Here is a 15,726-nt window from a genome sequence, read left to right on the forward strand (position 1 = left end):
TGAAGACAAAATAGCTACGAAATCGGGGAACAGAAAACATGCGAATAGCGAATGTCGAACTATCCGAAATACAGCTGTGTTTTGAGTTGAATGAATTATTCATAGTACGAACAATAGTATGGTCTACCGAAATACTTGGTGGTTATCACGTTCGGGGTTCTACTTCATAAGATAGTGTCGCCGGTATCTCAAGGCGCCTATTAAAATCGTAAGTCATGAGTTACTATCAACAAGTTTGATTGGGTTGTCATTCTTTGTCAACAGCAATCCTACTTTAAATACCTCTCCAATCCATGTTACTTGGCCATTTTGGGCTGTATTCATGAAATGCGTATGTAATTAAAAATTCGTTCCCTTAATTATATGTGTCCTATGCTTGGTGGATAATAATTATATTTTTTCGTGGTTGTGAAAGGCCGATGGAGTTCGAAAGTCCTGACGTCGAAAAGGATTTTCCAGGACTATATGCGTCTGAATCAGGGAAGAAAAGCAATGAGAGTGACTGTAAGTGACGATTGCATTGATAAGTCTTATTCATTAAACATATTTTTTCCTTTAAGGTAGCTGGTGAGTTGTTATTCTTTATGGGATTTACCTTGCTTGCGGTATATTATGTCTTCATAGTGGCGTTAAATTTCGTCCTTTGGAAGCAAATAACGCTATTTAGCATTAATTTTGGCCTAACTATTCTCACCTCAATAATTTTTACGAAAATAATGTAGAATCACTGGTTGCTCCATGCTCTGTACCCAACGTGTGGTAAACTTTGTGGTTGTAATACCGTCATGTTTTCATGGTTAGAATATATTGTATAAAATATTAAATATGATGTACCGGTAGTCATGTCCATACTGCCTGGCAGTTATGTAATATACTCCGTCCAGTTATATTTATCAGCAATATTGAAGTTAACTGAGGTATGAAATTATTTCACAATTTATGAATCTTTGAAATCAATACATGTGTGTTTCGCCATTTATTTATAATCTGCATGCTCTCCAGTTGTAAGCTCCTCCTCACTTGCACTTGATATCTTAACCTGTGCCTTGGCCCGAGGGATTAAGTTTGTAAATATAGGGCATTTGTTGGAGTGAGACATTTGGAGATTTGAGAAATTTAATTTTGTTGAGAATATTCATGCTCTTTCCTTGTGAAGTAATTTTTTCAGAGAAAATCATTCCAATAGTTCATCTGTATCTATAGTAGGAATCGTTTATGAAAATTCCACCTATGCCTGATATTTAAAACGTTTATACCTCAGAGAAAGTTATTTGCATGACAATGTTAGGTGAAAAGGCCAAAATAAATTAGATGATTCTCTCTAACTGGTAATAACTATAAGATCTCTGCAATTGAGTTTGCATGTTGTATTGGAGGCTGATTTAAAAAAAAGGTCAATATTTGCATCTGCTAGGCTTCAGTAGTTTTCAGTCTCTTGCTAACCACTCTTTTAATTGAGTTTACTTTGTTTACTTACCTTTGTTAACAAAATTTATAGCTACATAATGTTCCTATGTAGTGCCAAGATAATTTTTACTTTTATTGTATTGTGTACCCCAAAAAAAGAAAGGGGAAAAACATGGAGCTCTTTCATACACTAAGAATGCTGAATATCTGAAGGTAATTGATATAACAGGGCACTTTTGGTAGTGCTTCAGAAGAATGAAAGTCTTGAAACTGGACGAAAATATTTTTAGTTGAAAACCACCTTAAAAATAACCATCTTTCAATTTTTCCAGAAATCACCGGGGAACGGCTGCCCCACTCTCTATCCATCTTTGTTTTACCAATCAAATTTATTATCTCCTGTGTAAATTTTTACTATTGCCTAAATAAGAATATAAATCTTTTGATTCCTACATTTCCACCCTCCTTCGTGCACCAGTGGATGTGAAGCCGTGGATATAATCATACTTATTCTTGCTATGGCATTATTATAGTGTACTTAATAAGTGGTTCTCTGTCCTAGATAATTTATAAAGTATGGCTATTTTAAGCTTGTGGATATTATTGTTATTGCTTGCCATGAACTGAATTAGAAGCAAAATTTTTGCAGGAGTGGATGGAAAACCTAATTTAATGCCATGTTTAATTGAGATGATTTCACTATTTAACTCTTAATGTGCATAGTAAATAAGTCTAATGATTAATTGTCTATCTGTCCATATCTGATAATGAAATTGCCGTATGAATCATCATATTATTTGTAAGTTTTACCTACTAGCCATGCCTTTCATTTGATTTTTTTAAACCTGTTTTTCTTGATGCATTGCTTAATGGCATTTGATGGAACGTCATACTGTGTATCTATATGGTGATTTTCTCAACAGGTGTTGTTGGGTGCTTCAATTTTTTTAATTGTGTAAGCAAATATACAGGGTAGAAAAAAATTATGTCACAAAATTGTAACCCTGGATAGCTGATGCCAATGGGAGCCAAAATTACTAATGATGTTCAGGTCAAAAACTCACCATTTTTAAACTACAGAAACATTGAGCTAAGCTCTTGGATTGGCCTTGAGTTTGCCCTTTTGCCGAATGCTCTGGAAGACTCATGACTTTGATTGCTTTGCCTGCTGGAGATCCTGATTTATCCAAGGCATCCCGTAATAGGGCAAACTTGCAGCCAATCAGAGCGCTTAGCTCAAAGTTTCTATCATTTAAAATGGTGTATTTTTGAAGTAAACATCATTGGTAATTATGGTTCCTATTGGCATCAGCTATCCAGGGTTAAAATTTTGTGACATAATTTTTGTCCAACCTGTATATCTTTAGAAACTCATTGTGCACCTCAGAAGATTTCCGTTCATTAAAAATTTTCAATCATTTGCATTTTAGTCAGTGATGTTGAAGGCAAGGACAAACCATCCAAAAAGGAAATCCTCATTGGAAAGAGGAACAAGGAGAAGAAGGAGTCCAAAAAAGACCGGGGATATGCAGCGCTGGAAGGCGAGAGCTCCCCAGAGGAGGAGATAACAGATGCAGAATTGAAGTAGGTCGATGGCTATTTTTTTACAGAGTATTTTCCTTGGTTTGACTCAGTGGTGTATAGAGATCATCATTTGACCCTTTAACTGCGCAAATACGCTGAAATAGAGCTCCCCGCAGGCGCAAAAAAAATAATAATATTTTTTATTTTTGCATAGTTTTATTAATTATAACTTTTTACTTTAGGAAAAAATGTTTCAAAAATATTTAGGGCAATAAAAATAAAAAGAGGTCCAAAGGCTGTTTTACATGGTACACGGAATTGCACAATCTGACGTACATGCGAAGGCGCAATCAAAATTGCGTCGTGTAAAGCGGTGAATTGCTAGAACACATGCGAGAATGCGTGGATGCGAGACGGAAAAATAGCCCCTGATCTAATTTCGTTCATGCATTCGCGCAATTCCACGCCATTTTAGAAATTAATGCAGCTCTAACCTGCGGAATTCCGTGCCCCGTGTAAAACGGCCTTAAAAGATGTCCGCATGACATCTACTAGTCAAAGAAAGAACTTCTAAGCGCGCATAGACTAGGAGAGTAGAAGAATAGTTCAAATCGTCAATAGACGATGGGAGCAGTCTGCTAAGGCGATCGCTTATAGAGAATGGGAGCAGGTTAAGGGACCTAACCCCTTACATTTTTCCATGCATTGGCTACTATGTATTAGCTAATCTAAGCATTGAAAGTGCCCTGTAACCTTTGTGATGGGAGGCTATCACACCTTTCAGGACGCAGCAGGAATACTTGTCACACTCAGCGAGACAATTATGGTCCTATGGGTTTGCCATTCTCCACTTCTTGTGCGTCCCCTGCTTCGCTGTAACTTTTGATAAATGAATGGAAATAGTGGGGGAGGGGAACATTTAAAGTTAATTTAACTCATTTTAACCAAGGAAACTTCCAGATATTTTGTATTTAAATACAGCAGATTCCTGATTATCGGGCTGCGGTTTATACCTACATATTGCGACTTATCTGTGCATGAGTTTTACACTTCTTCGATGTTTTTCACGATCATTTAAAAAAAATAAATTGGACGCAAAGGACCCAGGATTTTTTACATTTCAATGAAAGGCTTCACGAGGCTTATTATTTCCATTATAATCCTCATCGTAAAAGGAAATTATTGTATTTAATTTTTGACAAGGAATGTTTCAAGTTTACTTGGACATCTGCTCTAGCATGCAGACAAAGATCAGCGGCAGAAAAATCTGTTGATTGAATTTAGAACATTCTTCAATGGTTAACCAATTGCAAATTAAGATAAATGTTGTCTACAATCTACAATTCTATATTTCATATTGCAAATGCACAATTATTGCCGTGGCCTCGCATTCAGTTGAATATGGCCCAAAGAAACCGAAGATTTCGTCGCACTCGGACATATTTATGCCGTGACTAGTCAAGGTCAAACTGGAGAGGAAAGGAATAGCAGAAGTGTAGCCAGCGGGGGAAGTGGAAGAAGAGATAGCATGATTCATAGCGAGGTACTCGCCTGGGTAGACAAATTACCAAAAGTCCAGGTTTCCTATAACTGCTGCTGCGCGATGAGGTGATCCTGTGCTAATTACCTTCAGCTCCGTGTTCATGTTATCTAAGCATCGCAGTGCGCAATCACGTTCAGCGGTCACAGAACTGCGTCCCGCAGCAGTTGCGTACTGGGCAACTTGCGAGAGACGCAACTACACAATGTGGTGCCTGACGTTGTAGTTTCCAATGTCGTGCGGTGGTTTTGAAGCATTTGTGCAAACCAATTTTCTGAATCCATGATCTCAGAGACAAAGGTGCGTGGTTTTTGGACATTTAACGGAGCAGTAGGAATACAAGTACAACCATTTTATCGCTGCTGAAAAGATCGTGGTCGGTAAAAGATAGCTGTGAATGATTCCGGAGAACAACCTAAAATAACAGACTATGTGCAACAATAATATTAAATTGGTTGCTTTAAATGAATTATGATAATTACATCAAATTTAAGTGAAAGTTTTGATTATTCGTGTTTTCTGATTATTCGTGCTGCCTCTCCACATCATTAGCCTGGGTAATCAGTAGTATGCTGTATATACAAATAATAACATTCATCGTGGAGTATCACTGTATACCGTGGCCATGTCCTCGTGCATGATTCATTAAACTTATACAGACCATGGTTCTTAATTTTTTCTTTATTTTTCCCATTTTTGATATGGGCGGAGCCTGCCCAGTCCCCTGCCTGTCACATATGCCCTTGGTTTGACATCTCACCTGATAGATTTTCGGAGGAAATTATGATTTAAAACCTGCTTCTTGCTGGAACGGAAACGAAATAGGAGAATTTGAATTTGGAATGCGAAATGACTGTGGGGAGAAAGTAGTAGAATTTTGCAGGAAAAAAAGAAGTTACTTATCACAAGCATATGGTTTAAATAACATTTTGGTTTGAGACATGCATGAAAGAGTTCTGGGAGAGACCAGCCCAGAACATAATGGTGAGGCAGAGGTTCAGAAACAGCACGAAAAACTCATGTAACTTCACTGCAGCAGATGCAATGTTAGGCCACAACTTAGATCTCTTGAAATGTGACGTCAAATCCAAAAGACAAAGGAAAACCAGAATGGTGAGATTATGGAACTTGGATACTCTGAAGGGGACCAAGAGAAGGTAATTAGTGGAGAAAAGTATCCAGGAGATAGGTGACTTGCAGACTGTGGACGGAGGGCATGATAGGATAAAAATGGGAATAGTGAATACAACAGTGAAGTCTGATTTTAGTAAACCAGGACTAGCCACGGCAATAACTTTGCAAAATCACCTGCATTGCACAAAGGTGCAAAATTCCACGGAGGTAGAAATAATTCACCATGAATTTCCGCAGTAGGGATTGAAGCCTTGGTAGCTTAACTGGCTAAAGCACTGGGCAGGAAATAGAGGATTCTGGGTTTGAATCCCGGTCAAGGCAAATGATTTCTCCTCTGTGGAATTTGGCACAGCAGAGAAGTCAATTAGATATGTATAGTCTACAAGGATAAAGAAACTCTGGTTCATAAGGTAAAGAAAATGAGGGAGAGAAAGATGTGGAAGTACATGGACAAAGAGTAAAGCAAAAGGATGTAAATGGAAATTACTTATAATTTGTAGCAGGTAACCAAGAAAGCAATGGAGGGTTGGTGGAAAAGGCAGAGTCAAGAAATGGAAAAGTTTGATGAGGAATGAGAGATTAGCATGCTGTATGCCAAGGTAAAGCCATTATTGGGAGACAAAAAGAGGGCAAACCATGTCTAATATAGGCCAAGAGTAGAAGGCTGCTTTCTAGAGCAGGAAGATATTGGACCAAGGATCTAGATGGGGAAATTGAGAGACCCCTTTGAGATATGAAGGCTAGGAAAGTGGTGGGGTTGAAAATATCCTGTAAGAGCATCTGAAAAATTTAGGGAAAAGTAGTTGGAGGTTTTCGGACTAGTACCCAGATGTATAATAAATTACTGTAGAGTATGCAAGTGGATCAGGTTCTCCATTGGAAAGAGGCTATAAAGGAGTTAACATTTCCCTCTCTGGTGCAACATAATGTACTAATCTTTACTTAGGCTATCATGAGTAGTAATTTTTTAAAGTTATATTCTAATGAATGGTAAAATAATTCTTGGAGTATAGGTCAAATGTATATGATGCAAAAAAGTTGTTAGCCAACGTTTCAGTTTATTTAAAACTATCATCAGGGCTTAGCTTTGCACATATTAATTGATAAAATTTATTGAATTTATTTATTGATTTATTTTATATCAATAAATATGTGCAAAGCTAAGCTCTGATGATAGTTTTAAATAAACTGAAACATTGGCTGACAACTTTTTTGCATCATATACATTTGACCTATACACCAAGAATTATTTTATCATTAATTAAATGAGGTCAAGATCAGAAGAAAAAAAAATGATTATATTCTAATGAATTTTATGGGGTGTATTTGAGGCTTAGGCCCTCTTAGAACTGCAGAAAATTCCACCTGTCTTTCAATTTTCACTCTATAATCTGATAAATTACAACAGGAATAAATTATGTACTTGTACAAATGTGTAATACTATTTTGTATTGTTAAATATTGCATTGCTTCTAATGAATATTTTGTACAAAATATGCTGACATCAGTGTTATCGACGATCAGATTTTCTTAAGTATGTATGTACTAGGATATGGTAACTTCTTAATTTTGTTTTGTTGATACTTAACTGTTCCAATTTAAATTCTAGAAGCCCTTCAAAATCAAAGAAGACCAAGTCCTTCAAATTCCCCAGTAAGAAGGACAAACAGAGGGATAAGCATAAAGAGAAAGAAAATAAGGAAAAGGAGCCCAAAGAATCTAAGGAGAAAGATGGAAAGACTAAATTAAAGCATAAAGAAAAGAAAAAATCAAAGCATTTAGTTGAAGAAGGAGTTGACATATCTGGTAAGGTTGTGACATTCAAGATATTTTCATAACTTTTTTCTGCATGAATTGTGTGAGTCGGATACTTGCAGTTTACTTTACTTGTCATTCAATAAACCTAAGAAACCTAAAAAGTTAAACCTTTATCCCTATTCCAAAAGGTGTCTCAGGTGATTTCTATTTTTGGTATTTGTAATGCTACTAATTTTTAAATGATGTTCTATTTACTAGCAGTTATACAGACTCAGCATTGTAAGGTAGCTGAGATAATTGGTAACAAGTTAAATAGAAGCGCATTTTAGTGAGTACAATATACCACGTTCATAACAAGTTAATTTGATTAGTAAACGGGGGGCACCCATTTCACCTGTGGCAACAAAAACAGTAACTCCAAAAATAGGTGTACAATGTCTATTTTTCCTGCCAGTAAGCATCTAAAGTTCAATTTATGCGACCACTCAGATTATATTTCTTGACACAACTCAACTGAAGGACTTTCTGCATTGCGGTAATGGGGTCTTAATGAAAGATCTGCAACATATATGCCATTGTTGTTGCATAAGGGGAGAAGACAGTTGGTGAACTGGGTTGCATGTCATTGATCTGGGACATTATTGAGAGCTCACGGAGGCCCCGTGCCAGACTGATAGGCACCACACTGGAGCTGGGCAGAAATCTCACCACAAACTAATGTATTTTCTTACAGTATTGTAATTCAACTATAAGTTAGAGTACAAGATGTGCCACATCTACATTACGTTTGGTCTGAGCATCGTCTTAGTATCAAAAATTCGTCTAAGCCACAATGCTAACTCTGAGTGTGATCCACAGTGTGACTGCCCCTTTGCGTTGTATTCAAATGCTTGCCTTGATGCTCTTTAAATGATCTCATCACTTTTTTTTGTTTTCATTTTGAATTTCTTGAAGAGGGTTCTAGGTTGTCAATCATTAATTCGTGCTGTATAAAATCCAGAGTGCAGTCTCAAGTGAGAAAAATACATCAACACTGACAGTTGATTCATTCACCAAATATTTATAGCCCCATCCACCATATTTTTCAAGAGATTATAGTGTTTTGTAGTACTTTTTCTTTAAACCGAATGCACAATGGCAGAGAAACAGTTTGCTAATTGAACTACAGCAGAGAGCGATGGTGTGGGTAGTAAGTGGAGTTAACTTGAAAATGTGCAGGATTTACCTGGGGTAGACTGGTCAGAAAATGTACGATTGGAGTACTATTTACTCAACATCAATCTAAGCAATCTCTGAACCACCGATTTCCGCCATCAATTGATTTTTTTTTCTGTCTTCTGTCTGTTCTTCTCCCAGATGAATTCAGCTCATGTCACCAATGAAACCAAATGAAACAGCAATTGTATCCTATCGGGCGTACCCATGGAGGGGCAGGAGGGGGCAGCGGCCCCTCCCCCCCTACAAGCAAAAATTGCAAATGTCTTTAAGGAAAATAATATTTTTTTAAGCAAATGATATTAAAAACTAATAAAGAGCTGTTACAGTTTCCATCAAATGTTGATTTCATTCCCCTTTTCCATGGTTAAATCTTACCTACAACTTGAACAACCATGGCTTGCCTCTCAACCACCCCTCCCCCCTAGTTTTGATCCTAGGTACGCCCTTGTTGGGAAATTAAGTTTTCAATTTTGAATTGAAGCGGGAAGTCCATGGGGGTAGGGGAGAATGCTTGAATGCTTCGTGAAGCTCCATGCAAACCTACCTTAATTGGTAGAATACTTGAATAAATTGCTGATGTTTTGAGAACTAGCCTTTATGTGTCACTGACTTATGCTTTTTTCATGAGGTATCCGGCAGTAGTGTTGAAGGATACTATTTTAATATTCTGATGTATGTATTTTCGTATAAATTTTGCAATGCACACACTCGTGAAAAGGTTACTTCATCCGAGACTCTACTACCTACATTATTATTTCATAATTAGTAATAAAAAATATTGTTACCAGTATTATTGCATTGGACAAAAATATTCATGTTAACATTATAAAGTGTATTAACTACATATATAGTATTTGCTATCCACCCCATGGTGTCTGATTTTTTTCTACTCTTCTTGTATTTGTAAGCCTCTTCAGGTATAGCCATCATCTCTGCAGTATGCTAGAATGTTAGCACTTATGGTATACCTTTGGTTATTTGTATTTTGATTCTACTCAAAGCTTAAAGATGTAAATGTGGGTAAACTTCTTGTATTATAGGGAAATTTGAGTTGTGAGGAAATTTTTAGGCAGTGAAAGAATTCTTTCACATTAATTTCATTTGTTACTAGGTGATGACTCTTTGAAACTCTTGAAAACTTCCTTTTGGAAGGAATAATTTAATGCTTCAGATGATGATCTTACGTTCCCAGGAAGTCACTGGTATTCATCATGTAGAAAGGGGACAAACCAATCAACTACACCATGGAAGAAATTGGAAGTTCTGAGTTGTTTAGGATCATACACTGGTATACTACTTGATTCTTGATATGGTTACGCTTGGAGTTTGTATTTTGGGTTTTTGTGCATTTGTTTATGGCTTAATATGCAATAGGTGCATATAAATTTTTTTTGTGGTCCCATCTTTGTAAATTTGTTCATTATTCAGTGGCATTGTTATGTCCCATCATGGCTAGAAATGTTTTTGCTTTTTGTCAATTGAGCACTTGTTTTTATTGAGATGCCCTCCTTTCAAGATGCCCTTACCCATCGGGATGTAGAATAAAATTATCTAATTTTGTGTAATTCTAAAATTAGTCCATAATTAGGTAAAGATATGTAGTATAAAAGATTGAGGGCATTACCTTTTAGTATCTGTACGCCAACCAGTGGTTTATCTTCATTTTGCAGTTGCTCCATTAAACAGTGGTAGTCCTAATTGTCAGGAAATAAAGCTTGAAAAACATTTATAGTGTTTGATTATGCATTTATAAAAATATTTACTAAAATCGTTGGTGGTATTGATAAACCTATCATGAAAATTTCACAGGAAATTAGTGTCTTGGGTTTTTTCAAAATGTTTATGTACCCATTCAAGCTTTATGGAAGGTAATATGTATTCCTGGAAATAATCCTTGCCAATATTTTTTCTAGGTGTTCAAGGGTTGGGGAAACCCTAGTGTTCTACTTAATGGAAAATAATTTGATCAAATCCTGTATAGAGCATTTACTTAAAGACAAAAATTCATTGTTATAGCTATCTTTTTGTTAGTGTGTTACATATTTAGAAAGTTATTTGAAGTACAATCTCAAGCCCATTATAAGGTTAACTTAAGTGATTTGAATACCCCTGAATTCCATTTTAAATGGTGCTCTATTAATGTAGGTTATGAATATTGTTAAATGAATAGAATCATTGGGTATTAAAAGTAACATACATTGAACATAGGGAAGTAGAAAAAGTTTGTTATTATTTTGACCTTTATTTTTCCATGTATAGTCTAAGAAATTTTTATGTTCTTATAAATAATTTTATGCACCATTCTAGTGGATTTGTGTATGCATAATAGGGTGGTTTCCTATTATTTTTTTATTGCCTAAATCGAAAGATTATTACTCCTGGAGTACGTATTTCACGCTTTTAGATTTTTAAATGACAATATCTATTTTTCGCGATTAAATGAAAAGGGAAAAATTTCAAGCACGCGAAAACGCGACGCGTAAGTAGGAATGATGGGAATAAGTCCGTGCGACGCATTTCTGGTTCCCCCTCCCGCCTTGTGAGGTGACCTTAATCGAGGCTCTGAGCGCTGATAGGACGCAGGATGCTAGCGGGTAGCGGAGTACCTTGCTGGCTGGTAGCGCTTGGCTTAAAAAAGGTTTATTAATACCTTATCAAACGAAGAAAACTTTCCGACCTTAGCCAGTTTTAATAGGTGATTATTAAGACATGTTTCCCTGAGCTCTGTGCCTCATGCATGCATTGGTAACCTCAGACGATGTATAACTCCTATTCTCTCGTGTAGAAACTAGGTCCCTGTGACGTCACGTGGAGTGGAATCGCATGGGCGCCAATCTGGCCTTTTTCAAATGAGGATAAAATTTGACCCTTGCCATTCGTCTAAACCCGTATTTCAAAAACCAAATAATTTGTGTATTATGAATACACTAATGGTGGGTAACGAATCGCAATCAATGCCTTTCGTTTTCTTTGATGAAGGAAACTACCCTATTAGTTGGGTGAATTCTCTAGCTGTTCACATGCAAATCCAAGGAGGAAGTGTATCTGTCAACAGGTGGAAATCTTGAGGATGATCGGAGACACTGAGAATACCCTAAGTGAATACATATGTGAAAGCGTATTGGTGTTGACTTTATGAAAATTAAAGATATCCATTATAATTGAAACAATCACCTGTATGATTTCCACTCCTTTAATCATCATGCTTCCGATTAAAAGAGGGTTCAGCGGGAATCTAAGCAATTCTCTTCCTACCCATCGAGGATATGTGATAGATTAATCATTTTCATTTCTTTATTTACACCACTGATGTGAACCACAGAAATCCGAGCAAGAATTATTTAAACTGTTATCTTATAGAATAATACTTTGCATCTTATAAGATGTTTACCTCTTCTTCTTTCAATTGATCCTAAATCATCCTCCTAATAATTCAAGTAATTAATGAATTTAAAGGCTACAACTTGATAGAAATAAAAAAAAAGGCTAAGTAATTATTATTTATTTAACTGCTTAAACAATTTTAATTTCATATGATTTTGCGATAAGAATTCCCCATTTTCTTAATTATGTCATTTGGACTATAAATATTATTTTTATGAATGAAATTAACTGTTAATGATTTACATATTTAATTTTAATAAGGGAAAATTTAATGAGAACTTACCTAAAATTCTGTGGCCATACATTGACGATTGGTTATTTTTCACCTGTATGCTGCCAAAATGTGCACAGTTTTTTTCAGAAGGCTTTCCCAATTGGCTGCATTATGCAATTGATGAGCTAGTAGTTCAAATAGCTGTTTTCAGGTTGGCTAATATGCTAACGGTGAAGTTCATTAATGGCATTCAAAGTACAATGTAAGTTGCTTTGAGCTATTTAAAATTGCTAGATTGAGAGTTAGGTAATTGGTACTTGTTTATGACCTCTATGATATTTGTCGATTATTCACTTAGTCGCAATGGCAATGTATGTATTTGTATTTACATTTACAGCATGAGGGTTGGAGGCAAACTGCCAAGACTTCTTTTGCTCCTCATTTTCAAGTTTCAGTCGGAAAAAAACTTTTTATTTTGGCTTTATTTCTTATCAGGAGAATTTTTTTTTGCTATCAACTTTGGCAGAAGATGCTCCCTTGTACTATCTCCTCATTTCCTGCTTGGAGAGTATTTGATGCTTTCATATGTCTGTCATGTTGGTTTGAAATTTCAGCGTTTTTTAAGCCATTCATTCCATGTCTTGTAGAATGCCAAAGTTGGTAAAAAAATCTGTTTCATGTTTCACGTCAAGTGGGGTTTTGTGTTTTCAGTGATGTGTGTGCATTATGTGAATTGTATTGTCTGCTTCATTGCTTCTTTAATTGGCAAGGCAGATAATTGTAAATGTATGCTGATAGCTCTCAAGAGATGAATGAATTGAAATTGGATGATAGCGAAACAAGTGTTTTTCAATCAGGTAATCTATCAACTACCTTGAATTTTCTATTCACGTGTAGAGAAAATTTATATCCTAGTTTGATATGGCATAAATAAATCTTTCATATGGTGATGGTTTTCCGGGTTTACACCGCGTTGATTCATGTTTTGCGGACGACAGTTTCAGGCGCGTTCCAGCTCCCGTCTTCGGGTCCAAATGATTTGCAGATCTGTGATCCTTATTTATTTATAACTAGTCAGGCGAATGTTGATTTTTAATTACATTGTTGGAAAAGCCGTTTGAAAGATGAGGATAAAGGATAGCCGTCTTCCCTATTGAAGTTCTTTGGGTGACTCGCTATTTCAATCGCCTCCCTTATCAGCCTAGGGAAATATTTACTTTCCCTGGCGATGATTTTCGATTCTTTGAAAAATATGACGTGCCCAGGTTCCGACCATGCATGCTCTGCAACCGCAGAAAGACGAAAATTTTTCTTTTCGGTTGCCTTAAGATGTTCATTTATTCTGCATTTGAGGGATCTAGATGTTTGCCCGATGTATGAAAAAACCCGGAAAACCATCACCAATCAACTAACCGCGGAAGCCTCCGTAATAATTTAAATCTTTCATATGTTGAGTATTCGTGAGATTGATAGCTGGCTGTACTTTGTGTATTGCAATCTTGCACAAATTAGTGGTAGCCTAGTGGGTAGAGTGCTTGGCTACTGATAAAGTATTCCTGGGTTCAAATCCCTGGGGAAGCCTTGGACACCCCAACACAAAAATCCTTGAAGTGCAAGGTGACCCAGGGAAAGGAGCTGCCCCCCCTACCCTGAATATGCAAAATTCTCTTGCTTGTGGCTTAATTTGAGGTGAGGTCTACCCTCACCAATCCAAACCAGCCTTTGGGTTGTATCTCTGAGTGAGTGATGCCATCGGAATGGCTTCACCATAGGAGGAACAATTACTTCTAATTTTAAATCAACTGATTTGGGTGTTACTTGTTGGAGCAATGAAATGTTCATGATGAAACAAAAACTAAGTACTGTTCCACATACTTATTTTATTATTTGCTGTCAACTAGTTTTGACGTCTATAACGTCATTATCAAGACAAACAGTTTGTCTTGTTAATGTTCGTCTTCAACTGTTTGTCTTGATAATGAGGGTATAGACGTTGAAACTAGTTGACAGCAAATAATTAAAGAAAAGTTTGTAGAACAGTTCTTAGTTTTTGTTTCACCATGAACTTCTAATTTAGTTGTTAACTTTCGGTGGCTTTAGTTGTGTTTGTTTTTTGGGTAGCTATGGGCACCAAGTGTTAATTAACACTCTTGTTATGAAAAAACACCTCCTGTTAGTTTTGGAAAGGAAATGATAAAATGTTTTTGTTAATTATTTAATTTATGCCTGTCATATTATTTATTCAATTATATTTTGGATTTAATCATGGTGAATTTTGTATCGATAATGAAAATTTGAGTCCATAATCATTAATGTATTTTATGAATGCTTGCCTGAATACAAAGAAAAGATGAAGTAATGCTATACATTTATGTCTCCGAAATGATATCATATACTTTTTTTATTGTTGAAATCCATTCAAACTTTTATTTCATTGCCCCTTATTGTTGTCTGTTTACTTCAGTGAGTATTATATTTTATGAATAATTACTTATCAGATTGACTGTTTTTGCATCTTAGTTCGAAGAGCAATGTGATGGAAAACAAAACAATCAGTTTGAAAAAAATAGATGTCTTAGTAAAATATGTATGCATTGACGTTCTTATGAGCATTATCACCAAAATTTTAATTGTGTGTTCGATCCCTTTGTTCTTCTCTGTAGAATTGGCTCCCGTTTTTGGTGTGAATCTTTCCATTGCCATTGAAAGAGGTGGATGTCATGATGGAGTTCAGCTGCCTGTTGTAGTGAGAGATTGCATTGATTATCTTGAAGAGCATGGTAAGTTAGCTCAGGTAGAAGTTTCTTTCCAAAATAAATAACTTCCATGGAACTTTGGCTTTCTTAACTTCTCCTCAGATCACTATGCTATTCACGTTCCTTGATTCTCTTGCTCAATTTCATAATGGTTCATGGTAATTGGACTTAGCAGTTCATCTAAAATGATAAAACTAGGTCTTCATAGAAGTCATCTTTAGTAATGAACCTAATGCCAGCACATAAGCCACAATTTGTGGGAAATGTGGTATATTTCCAGGGTATACACTAACCTGGAATAATTTCAAAATACTGCTCCGAAAAATGACCCAAAGGGAATGTCTAAAAGATTGAAATGGAATGTCTAAAAGGGCATCGTTTTGGTCTCTCATTTTGCATTTAATTGTAAAATACCTAATTATCAAGTTGGGAGTTAAGTTTTTAAGGTTTCCTTCAATAATAATATCGTATGAAACTTGAATTTTCAACCAATTCTCAAAGAGAATCAGATTTGACATTTTTCAGAATCATTGTTCAGGAGGTGATATGGAAATGAAGATCCTCATTTAGAAATTGTGGGTAGAAGAAGAAAGTGTAAAAAATATGAAATAATATTATGGCAACAAAACATATCATTTTCATGTTTACTGCATTGAAACTAAGACTTGTGCTCAAAGATATTTTAAGAAATGTCCTAATAGCAGGTGTAAATATTCCAAGTTTCGTATCAGTTCCATGTATGTATTACGTATGAATTTCCCAATGGTTACGCACCATTTCCTTGGAAAAAT

The 15,726-nt window shown here is 35.9% G+C and overlaps 1 protein-coding gene across 2 annotated transcripts in view; it reads left to right on the top strand.

Annotated features, from left to right (window-relative positions):
• The first annotated feature begins 49 nt into the window (after positions 1–49).
• Positions 50–15,726, top strand: part of LOC124168209 (ralA-binding protein 1) — a 35,056-nt gene continuing 19,379 nt past the window's right edge. The window contains exons 1-6 of one of the 2 annotated variants that reach the window (XM_046546340.1): positions 50–208; positions 416–504; positions 2,838–2,991; positions 7,215–7,411; positions 9,774–9,869; positions 14,843–14,959. In XM_046546340.1, coding sequence (XP_046402296.1) covers positions 420–504; positions 2,838–2,991; positions 7,215–7,411; positions 9,774–9,869; positions 14,843–14,959 — 649 coding nt within the window. In that variant the 5' untranslated portion in view covers positions 50–208; positions 416–419. The remainder of the gene's footprint in view (positions 209–415; positions 505–2,837; positions 2,992–7,214; positions 7,412–9,773; positions 9,870–14,842; positions 14,960–15,726) is intronic. The other variant, XM_046546341.1, reaches the window with a different exon arrangement.

Source organism: Ischnura elegans, chromosome 11 (assembly GCF_921293095.1).
Source record: "Ischnura elegans chromosome 11, ioIscEleg1.1, whole genome shotgun sequence".
Classification (NCBI taxonomy): Eukaryota; Metazoa; Arthropoda; class Insecta; order Odonata; family Coenagrionidae; genus Ischnura; species Ischnura elegans.